We start from the raw sequence: 18268 nt of genomic DNA on the forward strand, positions 1-18268 counted from the left end.
ATTTTGCTGGAACCTGCCTGTTAGAAATCTGAGTAAATCATGTTTCTATGATTGACAGAGGGAAACTTTTACAAATACACGTGCAGCAGCCAAAATAACAGTCACCGGTAACACGTTATATTTGAAATGAACTACGATAACGGGCCGTCAGACTCGCTGATCTTGCTCTAGCTAACAGCACCGAACGCCAAAAGCGACATCATATCTGCTGGTGCAAGCCACACTTTGGAGGGAGAGGTTTCAACAGTTTGAAAAGATGACACTTTCTTATTTCTTCGCATCTGGTTTTGACTGCTTCTTCAGTACTGATGCAGAGGTTCTGTCTGAATGGCGACGCCTATTGTTCAGGAGAATCAGCACTAGGGATGGGTATCGTTTAGGTTTTATCCGATACCGGTGCCAAACCGGTACTTTTGAAACGGTGCCGGTGCTTAAACGGTGCTCAAACCGGTGCTTAAAGAATGGAGAACACAAAATTGGTCCAAAAACCTCTCATGTTCAGCTGTTTTTTTGTAAAAAGATAACAATGTTAGTCTTTTCTGCAGGTATAGGGCATATATGGTGTCACTCTGGGCTGGAAGCAGTGCTTAAACAATGGAAAAAACACAAACTTTGTCCAAAAACCTCTCATGTTTAGCTGTTTTCCACTTTTTCTTCGGTCATTTTAGCCTTTTTGGCCAGGGTGAAGGGAGTATCTGCCATCAAACAAGAAGACAGCCGCATGTAGCTATGATGGTGTTTGCTAGTTCACGTTACATGCATTAATTTAATAATGCGGTTAGCCTACTCAACGTAAATTACACACGAACAACATTAAGCTACTCAGAGAAGAACGGCTGCTGCTGCCATCATCATTTCTGCTACACTGGCAGGGCTAGGTTCATCGGATTTAAAGTGTGACCTCCTTTGACAGTATCAGCTTAAAGCACTTGTTGCAGCTGCTGAGTTTGCATCTTTTGCTGTGAAGTACAGCCAGACTTTTGACCGCTTTGCCTTGGGCATTTTTAATCTGTAGCTCTGCTCTAAAAGAACGTACGTACCTGGACCCGCCTACTATCCTCGAAACGTAAAATGATTGGCTAGAATCTAAAGTGTATCATTCCATACCAGTTGGTGGCGGTAATGCACCTTTCAGTTGTTTGCCAACCGCCAATAGAAATGTAAGGAAGAAGAAAGTGTATCACAGCTCAGGAAAAAAAAGCACCGAAATAAAGCACCGAAATGCGCGCTGGTTTTCGGTCTGGTTACTACCATTTATGTCAGAACCGGTGCCATCATGGCACCGGATACCGGTATCCATCCCTAATCAGCACTAATATAAATGGCCTAATAGTAACCCATGAGGCACTTTTATTTGAAGAGTTCAGGTGTTTTGTTCAGTATTCAAGCCAAATGTTCTTTTAGCGCCTTCCACCATTGAAGCTTGTGGCGCGTCCTTCCACCAGCAGACTAATACAAGCAAGTTTAACTGCAGTATGGCTCTGATTACACTCCTGTGCATTCTTGGCACTCCCCTCGAGTGCCACTTGCCAACAGACCTTTGTATTGATCGCGCTGTGATACTTAACGCCCTTTTGCTTCATTCATGAGGGATCAAATTCCTTCCCCACTAACTCAGATAAGAGACAAGAGGGTTTTACATAAAGAAGAGCAAGACGCTGAACTGAATCACCAGTGGAATCTTAGCCTGACAGCAATAGACAAGTGTCATGTACGCGTGGCTGAGACGATAAGCTGAGGAGATAAATGTCGCCCGCTGTCGTTTAAATGATAAAGTGGAGGAATTCTGGCTGGAAAGCTGTCACATTGGGATAATCCTGGACAAGGCAAAGTATTCACACAGGGGCTACTCGAGGCACAATCAGAGGAAGATTTGTCACAGAGGCTTGAATGAGAAATATTGAGAGTATTAGTAATTTTATGTCCATTTACTGCACAGCAAACAGTTGTTTTATTCAAGGGTTCACTGGCCCTACTCTTTGGTGGGTGGGTTCTTTGACTCCTGTCAAGACCAGGAAGAGCTGATAAGTGTGGTGAAGAACCTGAGGATAGTTCAGAAACGCCATATGTTGGACAACAATTAGTTTGGCATGTTGTGATTTCTCAGACTTTTCTTGCGCTGTTGTTACATGTGACAGACCACTGAATAATGGAGCAGTATAGCAATCCACATTTGTCAGGACCTGCACACATCGATGACTGTTTTATTCTTAGAATATCTGGAAAGACTTCAGTAGCTATACGTTCATCAGGCTTTTGGATGTGCATGTGGAGTTTTAGTCCAGGATTAGTGACAGCAGAGAAGTGCAGAACAAAGACTTTGAAGAGAAAAATGAGTCGATTAACCATAAGCTGTGTGTTAATGATAGACCCTTGGTTATTGGACTGTAAAGCCTCAACGTTGGCATTTTGGTTATCGTCATCTTGGTTTTATTGAAACTGGATGTAACCATATTTTTAGAAGCCAGTGCAACGTGAGCCTGATGAGCTAACACCATAGACTGTGTATAAGTGAAGAACGTAACTACAATGACGTCGCCTAAAGGTTTTCTGTTTTCCGTTTTCACTGTGGTCATCTTAGCTTTTTGGAACCAAACATCAGGACTGACTGTAAACAGAGAGATACTGTACTCTCGTATACTAGCAGCCTGTTATGAAGCCAAAACATCTTTATCATCCATCTGGACACTAAAGAAGAGTTTCATTTTATAAACTACACGTTTTGATTAATAAGACTTGAAACTAGAAATTGAAGTCATGAACTTAAGGCACAGGTCACAGGAGCTAAGACCATTTACCCATGGACTCAGAATGGCTACACCTAAAAAACAGTTTTTTTGGATTCTTCTTGACACAGTAAAAAATGAGTATGCATGGTCACAATACATGATCCTAGCTGATAAATAAAACAAAGTCAGTTATTTTAGCACATTTGTAAAGCTGAAAGTGAACAGAGTTGATGCTAACACTGCTAATATCCACAATAAACCATATAAATTCTTGAGCCACCCCACATTTGTTCATAGTTTGCTTCAAAGGAGCTTATTGCTCATGTGATCTTGCATAAAGAAGCATAAAACGTTGCCTAATTCAAGGGATTTTTTTTTTCTTTGTCTTCACATAACAGAATCAATCCTGAGATACTTTGTTACCATGTAAAATAGTAACAAAGTATCATTTTTTTTCCCATTTTCTTTACTTTTACTAAAAAAAAGTCACAGATAACACCGTCTGATTGGCATGAAATAGTCTGCACCATGATTGCCTCACATTATTTTCATATTACTGAGCAGGTTTCTCCATGCTATCACTGGTAGCAATGCTAGGCTAAAACATTAATTATTTCAAGTAATGGGCATTAATCTGTCTGTCAGATTTAGTCACTCATGAAAGGTAACCCCTGTATTGGTATATGTGTGTATACGTATGTAAAGCTGTGGTCAGAAATTTACATCCACTCCTCATTAGTATGAATTTCATGGTCATTTTGGGCTTTAATGATTTCTTTGAGCAGTCCTTTTTAGTGGTAGAATGATTGGACAGCAAACATCTTTATTGACTTAATAAACAAGAATTGGATGCACAGGTTTAAATTCATTTCAGAGTTCCTCTAATCAGGAGTACAAATTATACATACACTTAAATAAGTAATGCTGGAGGCACACTGGATGTGGATCCTTTGGTTTCTGTGGAATATAAAGTGGGGTCCAGTGGACTGTCTTTGTTTGAGGACATCATGTGGAATTTTGAGTTTAGGAGCCGGGTTAATGCCTGGGGCGTTCCTGAGCATTCCTTGCGGTGTGACAGGATGCATTGTCATAGGGGGATGTGCTTCTTCTGCAGCATTGTTTAGGTGGGTGGTACATGTTAAAGTAAGTCCACGTATTGTAAATACCACCAGGACCAAGGGCTTCTCAGCAGCATATAGCTTTGCAAAGAGATGACCATTAAAAGCAACTGTCAGTGGTTTTAATGTTTTGGCTGATCATCATTTTATTCAACCTGAAAATAAACATACTTCTTTTATTTATTTATATAATAATAATAATAATAATATCTTATGTTTGAATGAAACGAATATTTTCAGTTGCTTTCCTCATGAGCTTGTTAGTGGGAAGCATAGTGTGCCTCTTTTCAGTCACATCTAGCGGGGCTCTAATCCTGCTTCATGCTGTTACAGCACAACTCGCTCCACCATTCCCCTGACTCTCCGTGATATTTATTTTACCATAATCCAAATAAACACATGGGCGTCTTTGCACTGCGGGTACAGCGCAAGAGGAAAAAAAAACTTCCTAATGTTGATTTGTATCTCCAAATCCATGTGCCGGCTGCCGGCAGGTATTAACCTTTAGGCTTTATCCTTTCTCCTGCCTCCTGCCTGTCCTCTCCGACCATCATCTCCATGCCTGACGTGGCTCTGAGAGCTGAAACCAGATTGTGGCTTCTACCTGAATCCGCCCATCAGCCTCTTTCTAGTTTGGTACAGTCAATGTTGTTTGATTGAAGTTAACTCTCAGGGTAAGTGGCTTGTCGGTCTTCAAATTGGCAGTAGTTAGTGCTAATGAAGCAGTAATAACCTGGTAAATGTTCTTTATTGTGGTTATTTTTTACAGTGATTATGCAGATGCTTCCAAGCCGCTGCGGTATGATTACCTATAATTACAGTGAGGTATATTCTTAGGTTTATTCCTGTTTTTCTATCCTCTTCATAATGCTCGTTATTTTTGTTACTAATGCATGCATGCATGCTGTCACAAGAGAAAGAGGATCTTCAAACATATATTTGGATAAAACAAGCAAGATCACTAATGAGCTTCTTGGTTACCACAGGAATTACCATGGCAACCAATAAAGAAAGAAAGTGTGGCCAGATTACAGAACTTAAATGAAACTAAATTCAAGTCCTGTAAGTTGGTAATTAAAAATCTGATTGCTCTGCAGACAATCCCTAAAGTTTTAGTGCAGAATGAGCTACAGCACACAATGAAACTAATTGCATGTGAACGCTGCAAAACTGTATATTCGGTTTCTAATTACAGACAGTTTAGGTCCTGCAGTTACTTTTTATTTTCCGCACGGGAGTTGTACAGGAGAAGTACATAGTTGTGCTGTTGCTCTATGGCTCTGTGAGGATTAAAGAGCGTTTAATTCATGGCTATTTCACTAAGAGTCTCAGAGAGTTTTACAGGTGAGAGCAACACATCCAGGTATTTTGGCCTTTTTTCAGCTTCTGAAATACGTCATGGCGGAATTCTTTGAGAAACCGCAGTAAACAAACGACATTGCTAACATTATAATAGTTAACAGGGGTCTTGCAAGTTAACTAGCACCCTCTCTTCAACAGGCTTCAGTGCCATGTCCCTTGGTTTATAATAAGCCCAAGTCCTAAAGATCTATTCAGTTGTAGTTTGAACCCTGTAAAGCTTTTTATTAGCGCTGTTCATGGGCTGCAAACTTTCAAGCTAAGTTTAAAATGTCAGCATTAATTATAGCCCTCACGCTCGCTGAGTCCTAATGCTTCAGAACAGATGAATAAAAGTGAAGTTTTCAGTCTGGAGATTAAGCTTGGGATCAAAACTTTCTGATATCAAATAATTCAAACGATACAGCAACATATGAATTATCTGTAGTTGGGCATACGATGGGACCTGGTACCTGTACCTCACTTATTGACCCTCACTGTGCACTTTCATTGGAAACATTTAACTTAAACCTTTTAAATGAGGTCACCGCTGTGTTTGGAGTAGCATTATAATAAGCGGGCATGGCTAGTGGACAGCTACTCTCCTGAACCCTTCAAAAACTCACTAGTATTAGTTTTTCATCCTCCTTGCTGTCTGGAGTTAGTTTATGTAATTACAGGCCACTTTTACAGCCCGCTTGTCTTGATCCAAACAGCTCTGTGGCTCTTCTGAGAGGAGAGGACACTGATCTCATTTAACTTTACTTACTTCCCATGTCTCCTGATAACAGAGCGTTGTAATCCACAAGCTTTTTACGTCATCCTTGCAAGAGAGTCTCCACATGAAAAGCGATGCTTTAAGCTAAATCGATACACTGTTTCCTCTCCTCTAAACTTCATTAAGCATAGACATTGCAGTATTCTCAGCCCAGGTGTCCAGCACCCAGAGAGAAGAGAACTGATTGTAAGAACTGGGAGGATACAGTGCAGGACAAGCATTTGACTATGGCTCTCATTAATGTCTGCTATCTAAAAGAGAAATGCACGGCATTACAAGAAATTATTCTCTTGTAGCTAATGAGAAAAAAGAAAGTTCACACAGAGACGCCCACCTTCTCTGACACATAGTTAACATTTATTTGATAGCGTCGGCAAGGTTCTTTGCGATGTATCCCTCCTCCTTAGCTTGAAGTTATATAACCACAGTATTATCCTGACATTTCTCCTCATCGGGCGAGTGAAACAATAACGGCGCTGCCTCGTGATTCGCTCCAATGCACGCTCGGCGAACGGTTGTATCTCTGTTTGCTTCGGTTACACCAGTGAGTCAGCGGCAGAATCCCACGTCTCACCAACTGCTTGGAAGGGAAAACACGAGGCGCCACTCAGAAACGTCCAAGCATGAAGGGCCCGTGTGCAGTGTAGTGGTGTCGCTGCGTGTTCGAGCACTATTTATTGCTTCACAGACCCTCTGATAGTTTTTTATGGGTCTCTCTCTCTGTGCCTTGTGAGTGGATGTGAGGGTATCTTAGCCAAAACTAAAGATTTTTTCTTCTTTGCAGATCCATAAGTATTTGGACAGTGACATAATTTGAGGTATTTTGCCTGCGTATGTCAGTACATCCATCCATCCTTTTCATTTAAATTATTTAGGTCCAGCTCTCTCTTTTTCCTCTTCATGAGCTCCTGCTGGTTGGACATTTCCGAAACCTTACCTGGGAAGTGTGAAGGAGACGCATCCTATATTTGCAGACCACTTAAGCTAGCTCTTTTTGATGCAGTGGCACCGCAGCTTTGTACTCCCTAATGGCTAAGGACCTCATCCTCGCCCTACAAATGAGCACAGACGCCCACCTCATGAGGAAGCTCAGAGGTGAGGGTAGGAACAGAGATTGACTTGTAAATTGACGGCTTTACCTTCACAATCAGAGTTCTGTTTACCATATCAAGCCAGTTAATTACTTGTACCACCGCAGGAGCTGCACAAGTTCATCTGTTTTCCTCCTGCTCCACTCCTCCCCTGCGTATGAAAATGACCCGGAGATGCTTGAGCTTTTCCACTTGAGACAGCAACTCATCTCCAACCTGGAGTAGGGGTCCACCACTTTCCAGAAGACAACGACTTCAGACTTGAAAATGCTCATTTTCCAACCTAGCTGTTGTTTGATGTTCTGGAAAGTGCTCCACAAAAAGCAAAGAACTGATTCTTGATCCACCAATTTTAATGCAGTTTTAAACATAAGAATTCTTCGAATACTCGGATGCAGTCTTATACAATCAGTAACTACGGACATCTTCAAATGCTGATTTTTCTACCTTAAGATGCTCTGCCAGGCTTTCACTGCAGAGCCATCAGTTGCTGCTCGTTTGTGGGTCTTGCTGCTGTTCAGCCATCTGTGCTATGAATCACTGTCCCACAAGTTTTTCAGCATTTGGCTAAATCTCAGCAGAGTAAAGCCGTTTACTCTTCAGCATTCCTCCTGCTACTTCTATCAGCGTTCACATCCTCAGTAAACTTCTATTCCATTGGCAGCCGAACATGCTCGTGGATCACACTGCTTCTGCCATGTTTCACAGATGATGTGGCATGCTTTGGATCTTCTACAAGTTGATCTTGTAGAAGCTCCAAAGGAAAAAATGTTGTTCCAAAACTGGGGAGGAATGCACCAAACACTTCCGATTGATTTGGACACTGCTAAAGTTTCTGCTACTGCTAATATTTTTGTGTGGCTGTAAATCTATTAACAATCCATGATTCCATGTAGCTGAAAGTCTACATTTCTGCCACAACTTGATTATTTCATTTGAATGTGTGGTTCTGTACCTGAGCAAAACTGCAAAATTTTTTACTGTGCATAGAATTTGGGACCTTAATAAAGCTATTATTTACTATCATTTATAATATTTTCAAGTAAATTGTGGATTTGTGATTGTGTGTGTGCCTAAAACACCTTTAAAACAACCTCAAGGTAGTTTTATTGCATCTCGCTGTGATTTATTCATAAATTGACATCCAGAAAAAATGAAGAAAATATCAGATAATTAATCCAGAATTAATATTCATATCAATCTGTACAAAAGAAATATAAATATATAATACAGCTCTACTTTATATAAATCCCGTTAGACTTCCCGTCTCACAGGTGTAGGAAGAAAAAGTTTTGAGGCATCTGTGAGCAGTTGTTGCTTTGAAACCACTTTCTACCTAAGATTTTAGTCCCTGTTGGAACTAGAAAACTGATCTTACTGTTTCTGTGCTTCTTGTGAATTGTTTAAATATTATTCTGCTTTGAAATCTATCCAGGTGGAAATGTAAATCTCAGAGGAAAAAAAATTCAAATTTGAGTGTTAAATTCAAATTTCAAGTGCATTTGTCAAAGGAAAATATAGGCTATAGCTATAAATGATTATGAAGCATCCATTACATTTTATACAAAGACTAAGTAATGATCTGCTTCAGTGGTTCTCAGTTTTTTATCTGGTATAACACAACAGATACCTCACATGGATGAAGTACTCTTCATCCATAACAATCATACTTGTTATTAATCTCTGTCTCTCTTCCACAGCATGTCTTTATCCTGTCTTCCTTCTCTCACCCTAACCGGTCACAGCAGATGGCCGCCCCTCCCTGAGCCTGGTTCTGCTGGAGGTTTCTTCCTGTTAAAAGGGAGTTTCTCCTTCCCACTGTCACCAAAGTGCTTGCTCACAGGGGTCATATGACTCTTTATGTATTATTGTAGGGTCTACCTCAAAATATAAAGTGTTGTTGTCATTTGGCGCTGCATGAATAAAGTTGAATTGAATTGAATCTTGCCATAAAATGAATATTCATGTAATTTTGTTAGGGTTAGAGGTTCAGTGTTGAGGCATTTTTATTGAGCTCTGGGTTTTACCATTTACCCATTCCTCTCAGCTTTTGGGGGAGTTTAGTGAATTCATTTGAACTATTTTAATATATAAAATACTTACCAAGGTGTTAAAGCTGTTATAATTTTAGTCATATAGTTAAGCTGTTTTTACCATTACTTTATATATATGCAATTATTCATGTTTCTCAGATCAGTTTATATTAGTTGAATTAATCTTTATATGGCTGCTGTAAAAGAATACTTGTTCCTGTGTTTGGGAATGGTTGCTGATCTGTAACATAGCTGTAATCCTTATTACTGTTGGCAGCCATACACAAATGATTCCCCGACAGGTTTAAAACTATAATGGAAGGCTTAATGACATGTGAAGCTTGGTAACGTCGATTGTAGTTTAATTAAGATGTTTTTAGCTCATTACTGTATTTCTGACTGTGTTTATTCAGCTGTGTCTCATGGCTTTCATTTAGTGGACTCAGCTGTGAGGAACTGACATAAGTACACATAAATGCATATGATTTACATAAAAATGTACATTTATAAATATAGTCATATAGTTATTTAAAACTCATATAACCATGAAGGCGCACAGTTTCTAGTTCAGCAGAATTATATTGTGTCTTTGGCTGTGTTTACACACAATTTAGAGATAGTATATAAAAAATATATATCTATATGTATGTGAATAAAACTATATAGTTGCGCATTATGATCTGCAACTCATTTCATCAAGGAAAACTTGGTCAGCATCATAAACTGCATATAAACGATGGCAATAATTGAGCACTTATTGTTTAGTGAAGTCCCCTTTGTGTCGTAGCGATCTTAGTGTTTTGAAACTAGATGTGACCCGTATGCGGTGGATGTGACCGAGGGACAAAGCAGGCTCATTAGCTAACAACTTGAGACTGATAAGCTGTTAGCCAATGAGCTGTCAGCCTGATCAGTACTCCTCTTCTTCTTTAGGGGTTGCCACAGCAAATCATCTGCCTCCATTTCACGCTATATCTAGCATCCTCAAAATAAGCTTCCTGTTCTATTCATTATGACTTGAAAGTAGCATCTGAGCACATAAGCTTGTCAGAAAAGTGTTCACTGATCACAGGTCAGTGGACCCTTAGGCCATTTTTCCCTCTATACTGCTGGACACCTTACAGCAACCAGAAGAGTTGCCCTCTGCTGGCCATTTTAAATTATTGAGGTTTCTTTTGTTTGTTTGTTTGTTTTGGTTTGGTTTGAGGTCTCTTTCCATCCATCCTTACCCTTTACTAACGGCTTGTCCAACTGGGGTTAGAGAAAATCCAGGTACACAGGTATAGGGAGTCAGCCAGTCATGCAGAGGCTGCCCCTCCATAAGCCAGGTTCTGTCAGAGGTTGTTGTTCTTCCTCAATATTTACCGTGTAAATATGAAGATCTTTGAGATGACTGTGTTGAATTGGCACTTTATACTGAACTGGAATTAAAATGTTTCAAAAACTACAGATTGCATGGCTGCCTCCAAAGACTTCATATTAGATGATGAAGGGCAAATGTGGAGTAACAAACTATATGTCAGGCTAAAGATGTTTAGAAATAATATTAGTTACAACTTTACAATTAGTAACAACTTTACTGATGGTGGTAACTTTGCTTCAGGCTGTCTCCTTCGTCTCTGTCTCCTCATCTTTCAGGACGGAGCTTCGCTGAACTTGAGTTTCATCCCATTGGACATCAAACTAACCAACTGGGATGACCTGCCCGAGGCCTTCAGCCGGCGCAGGGAAAATCGAATACAGGTCTGCCCTTCCCGCCGGGCTGAGTCTGGATATGTGCGCGTCTCTTGCGTGCGCTTTGATATTCATGAATGTGTGTGGGTGTGTACGTGGACTGCGGCATTCACACCAGGGAGATGTACCTACTTAATTTGTCGTTACTGTTAAAACACTTTAGAGGCAAATTAAACTAAAGTTGACTTCTAGGTTATAAGATGTGCCACTGTTTGCTTCTTGTGATTGATTGCAAAGACAAAAAATGGTAGCCATGAGAAGAATTTAAGATGATGGAAAAGTCTGCATATGCTAGAGTGTGGAGCTAAAAGTTTTTCACTTAGTGTGCCCATAGGCTGCGTTAAGGATGACCTTAATTTTAGACTAAGATAATTTAGTTTCATATCTCACCAGTGGAGCTATCGCTTCAATTCCACTGACCCAGTGAAGATGAGACACGAGGCAGTACGGAGGTTATTAAACCTAATGGATGTGTGTGTGTCACTGGCATGTGAAACTAATGACACCTCTGATCATGAGCAGGAAGAGCAGCAGCGCACCATTGGGCCCCTGACAGATAGGTGGAGTATGGACGCCCACGTTTCACTACTGCAGGGCCTGAAGAAGGAGAGCAGGAGAGGGAGGAGGACGAGGAAGTGGAGGTGGCGGACGATGGAGATAGGACAAAAGAGGGGGGGGGGGGGGTGGCTTAGGGGTTTGGGCTGCTGAGGAGACGGGAAAAAGAAAGTGTGCAGTTTTATGAGGGTTGTTAAAGGAGACAGATCATCGCCTCAAACGACCCAAAGCACCAACCAGCTAATATTAAATCCTGCAATCTGCCGTGTCGGTACCAGCTACTGACAGAAGCACCGCCTGTCACGTTGTTTATGTTGCTTTGTTAAACCGAGGCGTGAGTTGCAGCCATCCTCCAACCCATCATTTATGCCCCGTTACACTCCAATTGTCCATCACAATCAATACTTAGCAAGCGGTTTAATGCGGGATGTGAAACGTCTTGGATAGGGAAGCAGTGGTGTGTAAACACTCCTACAGCCAGAACAACAACACTGGCAAATGAATCAAACCATCTTTGAGATGAATGGTCAGTAATTACAGAAGATGTATTAGAATAATCTGTATTTAATGAAAACTGGATAATATTTCTGTGAAGATAATCATTAATTGAGGTTAAAATACAGTTTAGTGAAGAGAACACAACCCAAATAGTTTTCAACAAAAACAGTTTTAACCTCTTTGCTTTTATATTCTTACTAAAGCTACTCGATCCTTATTTACATTAAGCGAGAAGTTGCACCTGTAGTTGGCTTTGGTGCCGAGGCTCAGGTCATTGTTTGTCTGAAATAAGCCAAAATAGCTACCAGATCCCTTTAAATGAACATTTTTGTGATTGGCCGGCCCTGACAAACAGAAGGTTTTAACAGATTGTGTGCTCACACTTTGAGCTCTGTAGTTATAACTTCAGTCAGTCAGGCCTAGAGACTGGTAAATGGTCGCCAGGAAAACGTGTATTATCAAACTGTTTGGCAAGAGGTCGCAGGAAATTACTTGCAGTTGATTGGTGTAATAAGTCACAATAATAATAATAAGTCTGAATGTGGTGCTGCATCCAGAATTTTCTAGCTATTTCTTTGGTCACTAGCAGTTTACCACAGTTGCACACTCACTTAAACTAATTGCAAAGTGGTTGTGAAACTGTTAAAAGTCCAAAACAAACTGTAAAAGGAGAATGTTTGCATCAAAATAAAGTAAGGAACAACAATAAGAAAGAGACTGGTAAAAATGGCATCCATGGAAGATCAAAACGATTAAAATGGCCCACCTCACTGTTACCAAAACACACCTTGATGATCCCGAGACTTTTGGGAAAATAACCTGTGGACTGACGAGACAAAAAATTCATATAAAGAACATCAAAGCAAGGGTCAAACATGGTGGTGGTAGTGTGATGGTCTGGGCCTGTTTAGATGCTTCAGGATGTGAACTACTTCCGTTAATTGATTCATCCATCCATCCACCAATCTTCTTCCGCTTATCCGGGGCCGGGTCGTGGGGGCAGCAGCCTAAGGAGACAAGCCAAGTCCTCCCTCTCCCCAGCCACCTCCTACAGCTTGTCGGGGAAACACCAAGGCGTTCCCAGGCCAGCCAAGAGATATAATCTCTCCAGCATGTCCTGGGTCTATCCCGCGGTCTTCTCCCGGTGGGACATGCCTGGAACATCTCGCCCAGGAGTCATCCTTGTCACATGCCCGAACCACCTCAACTGGCTCCTTTCGATGTGGAGGAGCAGTGGCTCTACTCTGAGCCCCTCCCAGATGGCTGAACTTCTCACCCTATCTCTAAGGGAGAGGCCAGCCAAATGAGGACGCTCATTTCTGCCACTTGTATCCGCAATCTCACTCTTTTGGTCACTACCCACAGCTCGTGACCATAGGTGAGGGTAGGGACGTAGGTCGATCGGTGCATTGAGAGCTTAGCTTTTACACTCAGCTCTCTCTTCACCATGACAGTCCGGTACAGTGTCTGAATCACTGCAGCCGCAGTACCAATCCGCTCCCTTCTCCCCTCACTTGTGAACAACACCTTGAGATACTTGAACTCTTCCACTTATGGCAGGAATTCGTTCCTGACCCGGAGTGAGCACTCCACCCTTTTCCCGGCAGAAATGAGATTCTGAGACCGACCAGGTGAAAGCCTTCCACCACTTGGCTACACCTAAAAATTATGTCCATAAAATTATAAACAGAATCTGTGACAAAGGGCAGCCATACCGGAGCCCATCACCCACCACGAATGAGTCCAACTTATTGCCGGCTATGCAGACCAAGCTCTTGCAACAGTTGTATAAGGATCGAATGGCCTGTAGCAATGAGCCAAACACCCCATACTCCCAGAGCACCTCCCACAGGACACTCCGCGGGACACGGACGAATGCTTCTCCAAATCCACAAAACAAATGTAGACCAGGTGGGCAAACTCCCATGCACCCTCAAGTATCCTTGAGAGTGCATTGATCTGTTAATTGATGCAATCATTAATTTTGCTCTCTACCAGAAAATTATGAAGGAAAATGTCCAGCCATCAGTTTGTGCCCTGAAGCTCGAGCACACTCAGGTTTTCCAGCAGGACAATGATCCAAAACACACCAACAAGTCCACCTCTGAATGGGCAAACAAACCCCCGAGATGAAGGTTTTGGAGTGGCCTAATCAAAGTCCAGACTTAATCCAGTGAAGGTGCTTTGACATAACCTTAAACAGGATGTTCATACTAAAAAACACTTTCCTTTACAAAGATTGAGCTCCACAAACTCCACAGTGAAAACTTATTGCCAATTATTGCTTGCTATTGCTATTTGCAGACTCAAAGAGGTTTTCTTCCAAGATCGCCCTGTATTTGGCTCCATCCATCTTCCCATCAACTCTGACCAGCTTCCCTGTCCCTGCTGAAGAGAAGCACCCCCAGAGCATGATGCTGCCACCACCATATTTGACAGTGGGGATGGTGAGTGATGTGCAGTGTTAGTTTTCCGCCACACATAGCGTTTTGCATTTTGGCCAAAAAGTTCCATTTTGGTCTCATCTGACCAGAGCACCTTCTTCCACATGTTTGCTGTGTCCCCCACATGGCTTGTGGCAAACTGCAAACGGGACTTCTTTTCTGTTAACAATGGCTTTCTTCTTGCCACTCTTCCATAAAGGCCAACTTTGTGCAGTGCACGACTAATAGTTGTCCTATGGACAGATTCCCCCACTTGAGCTGTAGATCTCTGCAGCTCGTCCAGAGTCACCATGGGCCTCTTGGCTGCATTTCTGATCAGCGCTCTTCTTGTTCGGCTGTGAGTTTAGGTGGACGGCCTTGTCTTGGTAGGTTTACAGTTGTGCCATACTCCTTCCATTTCTGAATGATCGCTTGAACAGTGCTCCGTGGGATGTTCAAGGCTTGGGAAATCTTGTTAAATTTCTCAATAACTTTATCCCTGACCTGTCTGGTGTGTTCTTTGGACTTCATGGTGTTGTTGCTCCCAATATTCTCTTAGACAACCTCTGAGGCCGTCACAGAGTAGCTGTGTTTGTACTGACATTAGATTACACACAGGTGCATTCATCAGGCAATGTCTATGGGCAACTGACTGCACTCAGACCAAAGGGGGCTGAATAATTACGCACACCCCACTTTGCAGTTATTTATTTGTAAAAAATGTTTGGAATCATGTATGATTTTCGTTACACTTCTCACGTGTGCACCACTTTGTGTTGGTCTTTCACGTGGAATTCCAATACAATTGATTCATGTTTGTGGCTGTAATGTGACAAAATGTGGGAAAGTTCAAGGGGGCCAAATACTTTTGCAAGCCACTGTATATCCATGATGTCTCTGGAAGCATAACCAGGCTCCAGTGCATAAAAGATTAACTTATTCGAAGGAAGTCTGCCTATTGGATATAATGAAGGTAGCCAGGACGCTGCTCCGGATAGTTCCAGCCCACTTGAGCCCCTGCACTTGCATTTTATAAACATTATAATGTGACACACGAGTGAAATTGTAGTGCAAAGTGAGAGACGAAAAAGTCTCATTGTGGACAGGTTTGTGTTTATCTTTGGCAACTAGAAGCACATAAACTTTTGATGTTTGTTCTATTTTTTGAACCTATACGTTTTTTTTTTTTCCTATTTTCTGTTTTAGTGAAGTAAGAAACTCGAGGAGGACAGAGCACATTGTGTATGTCAGTCTGGTCTGTGACATTTAGACATGTGTTCTGTTAAAGTAATACCCAGGTGTTACAAATGTCCCAGTAACCTGGCTGTAACCATGATACAGTTTAGATAGAATTTTACATATTAATTCCACATTTGTATAAACACCATCATGAAGGTTTCCTAAAAAGACAAAAACCACTGGGACCAATGATTTTGTTTTGTTTTTAGCCTTTGGAGTATCATTTACCACCAAGAAAAAACTTAAAGGATGAAAGTCTGATTATCATACATCTTTGTCCAGATACACAGTGAAAATCAAAGCACCCTCTGTTTCCACCCACACGTCTCACCTATTAACCTGTCTGACCTTCGGCCAATCTGCAAGCTGGAAGGAGCATCCCACTCTCCTGCTTAGTTTTTTTTTTTTTTTTTTTTTTTTTTTTCCGCCTGTCCCATTTGGTTCTTTAGCCATCAGAATTGTTGTCTGAAGACCAACAAGGATACCCAATGGATTTATTTTGCCAAATGGATCATCATGGCATTGCCGTATTGGTCCATTTGATCGACCTTTGTTTTTATTATTTATTTTATTTTCAGTTGTTACAGACGGGACAGACATGAGTGAGGGATAGGAAAGGGAGAAAGAAAGAGGAAGGAAAAGAAAAACAGAAGGGGAGAGGGACAGTGAGAAAGGGGGGAAGAAAAAATATCTCCGGGATCACCTGTTGAGAGAAAAAGAATAGAAAACAAGCAAAAAAAACAAAACAAAGCAACATACTATACACAACACCATCGCATTAATCTAGCTAAGTGTAAACAGCAGTAAATACTAAATATTGAATGTTGTTGTGCAGCACGCAGGACAGACAGCGCACAATGTGCTTTGAAGTAGCAGCCAAGAAAGGTGTGATTTAAGTCTACGAACAGTGAACACCCGTGTGCACACCTGTGTGGATCGGCGCGCTTGTATTCAAATGGTTTCCCCATGTAATGGTCTGCTAGAGGATGTAGAGAGCCATAGCCCCGTCCCCCAGGGCATGAAGCAGGCGTGGAGGAGATCCAGGCCCCAGACATCCAGAGGCCCCAGAGTGCAAGAGCCCAAGGAGGACCACCGGAGGGGCATCCGTGCCACCTTCATGGGAAGGGCTGAGGATCCCCAGACGAGGGGTCACCCAGTAGCCACCGGGCAGAAGCTAGAGGGGGCTGCACCGGCGTGCCCGCCGGCTCCGCCGGCAGCCAGCTGTGCCAGAGTGAACCGAGCCGCAGGCACAGAGGCCGGAGGCCCGCGGGGGCCCCCTCCAAAGGCTAAAGGGCCCGCCTTTAGCCTTTGGAGTATCATTTACCACCAAGAAAAAAGTAAAACTTAAAGGATGAAAGTCTGATTATCATACATCTTTGTCCAGATACACAGTGAAAATCAAAGCACCCTCTGTTTCCACCCACACGTCTCACCTATTAACCTGTCTGACCTTCGGCCAATCTGCAAGCTGGAAGGAGCATCCCACTCTCCTGCTTAGTTTCAACTTTTGACATCTGATTCAACTTTTTGGCTCTCACCTAACCTCTGATGGCCTGGCAGCACAATTACTATTTCAGATTTTCACTAAGCTTACCCACAGTCTTCATCTCTACTTTCCTCCTGTCAGGAGGAAGACTGTCTCGCTGTAGAGGAGGGTTTCTGTGCTCTACCGGCACATGACGTTCGGCTTGATGCTGTGATTTGAGTTCCTAATGACAGAGTACTACTTGCCTTCAGTCTCAAGGATGTTATGGGCGATAATAATTTAGTATCGACTGTGGTTTTAAATGCCGTTGTTCTGGTTTTGTGAAAATATGTGCAAAATGAGTCGTAGTAGATGGCGGCCCCTCGCTGACTCTGGAACTGTCTGTTCCTGATAAAAGCAGAGATACTTTTATGCTCCTCACATATCAGGTCTTGAATAATCTGGCCCCATTTGATCTTAATGACATTATAGCACTGCATCACCCCATTAGAGCGCTGTGCTCTCAGACTGCTGGCTTACCTGTGGTTCCTCGAGTATTTCAAAGTAGAATGGGAGGCAGATGCTTGAGCTTTCAGGCGCCTCTTCTGTGGAACCAGCTTCCAGTTTGGATTCGAGAGACACTATCTCTACTTTTAAGATTAGGCTTAAAAATGTCCTTTTTTAAAGCCTATATTTAGGATTGGAACAGGTGACCTTGAATCCATGGTTTCCTCCTTTTAAAAGGGGGTTTTCCTTCGCACTGTTGCCAAAGTGCTAGCTCACAGGTTGTTTGTTGATTGTTGGGGTTTTCTCTGTTTTCTTTGTATTGTTGTTGGGTCTTTTTACAATATAAAGCACTTTGAGGCAACTCTTCTTGAGATTTGGCCAAATAAAAATAAAATTGATTTAAATACATGCTCTAATTGACAAGCCAGCAGTTTCCAGCATACTTGACCAGGGACCGGCTGGTTAATGTCACGTAGCTCATTGCTGTTATCAGATAGTTGTGCGCACACTCAGAGGCAAACGCTAACGTTGCTAATGCTAATGTTGTTAGATATTTGCATTAGCATACACATTAGACAGACCTAATCAGGCAGTTAAACCCCCCTTACACAGCTGAACGTGGACATTTTGAAGACGCTAACAAAGGCAAAGTGGTTAAATTTAAAGCTGTCCAGACCTCATGGCCAGCATCAAGCCAGCAGCTTCAGTGTAAATCCACTAAACCTTCTTCTGTTTGGTAAGATAAATGTGTGTTGCTGCC

General features: G+C 42.0%; 1 protein-coding gene across 4 annotated transcripts in view; it reads left to right on the forward strand.

Moving 5' to 3' along the window:
- zranb3 (zinc finger, RAN-binding domain containing 3) overlaps positions 1–18268 on the forward strand; it is a 131252-nt gene that overhangs the window by 77785 nt on the left and 35199 nt on the right. For all 4 annotated transcript variants that reach the window (XR_014872556.1, XM_085152639.1, XM_085152642.1 and 1 more), the window contains exon 16: positions 10726–10830. Coding sequence is in view for 3 of the 4 variants with exons in the window: in XM_085152639.1 (XP_085008765.1) it covers positions 10726–10830 (105 nt within the window). In the remaining variant the exon portion in view is untranslated. The remainder of the gene's footprint in view (positions 1–10725; positions 10831–18268) is intronic.

This window comes from Neolamprologus multifasciatus, chromosome 23 (assembly GCF_963576455.1).
Source record: "Neolamprologus multifasciatus chromosome 23, fNeoMul1.2, whole genome shotgun sequence".
Classification (NCBI taxonomy): domain Eukaryota; kingdom Metazoa; phylum Chordata; class Actinopteri; order Cichliformes; family Cichlidae; genus Neolamprologus; species Neolamprologus multifasciatus.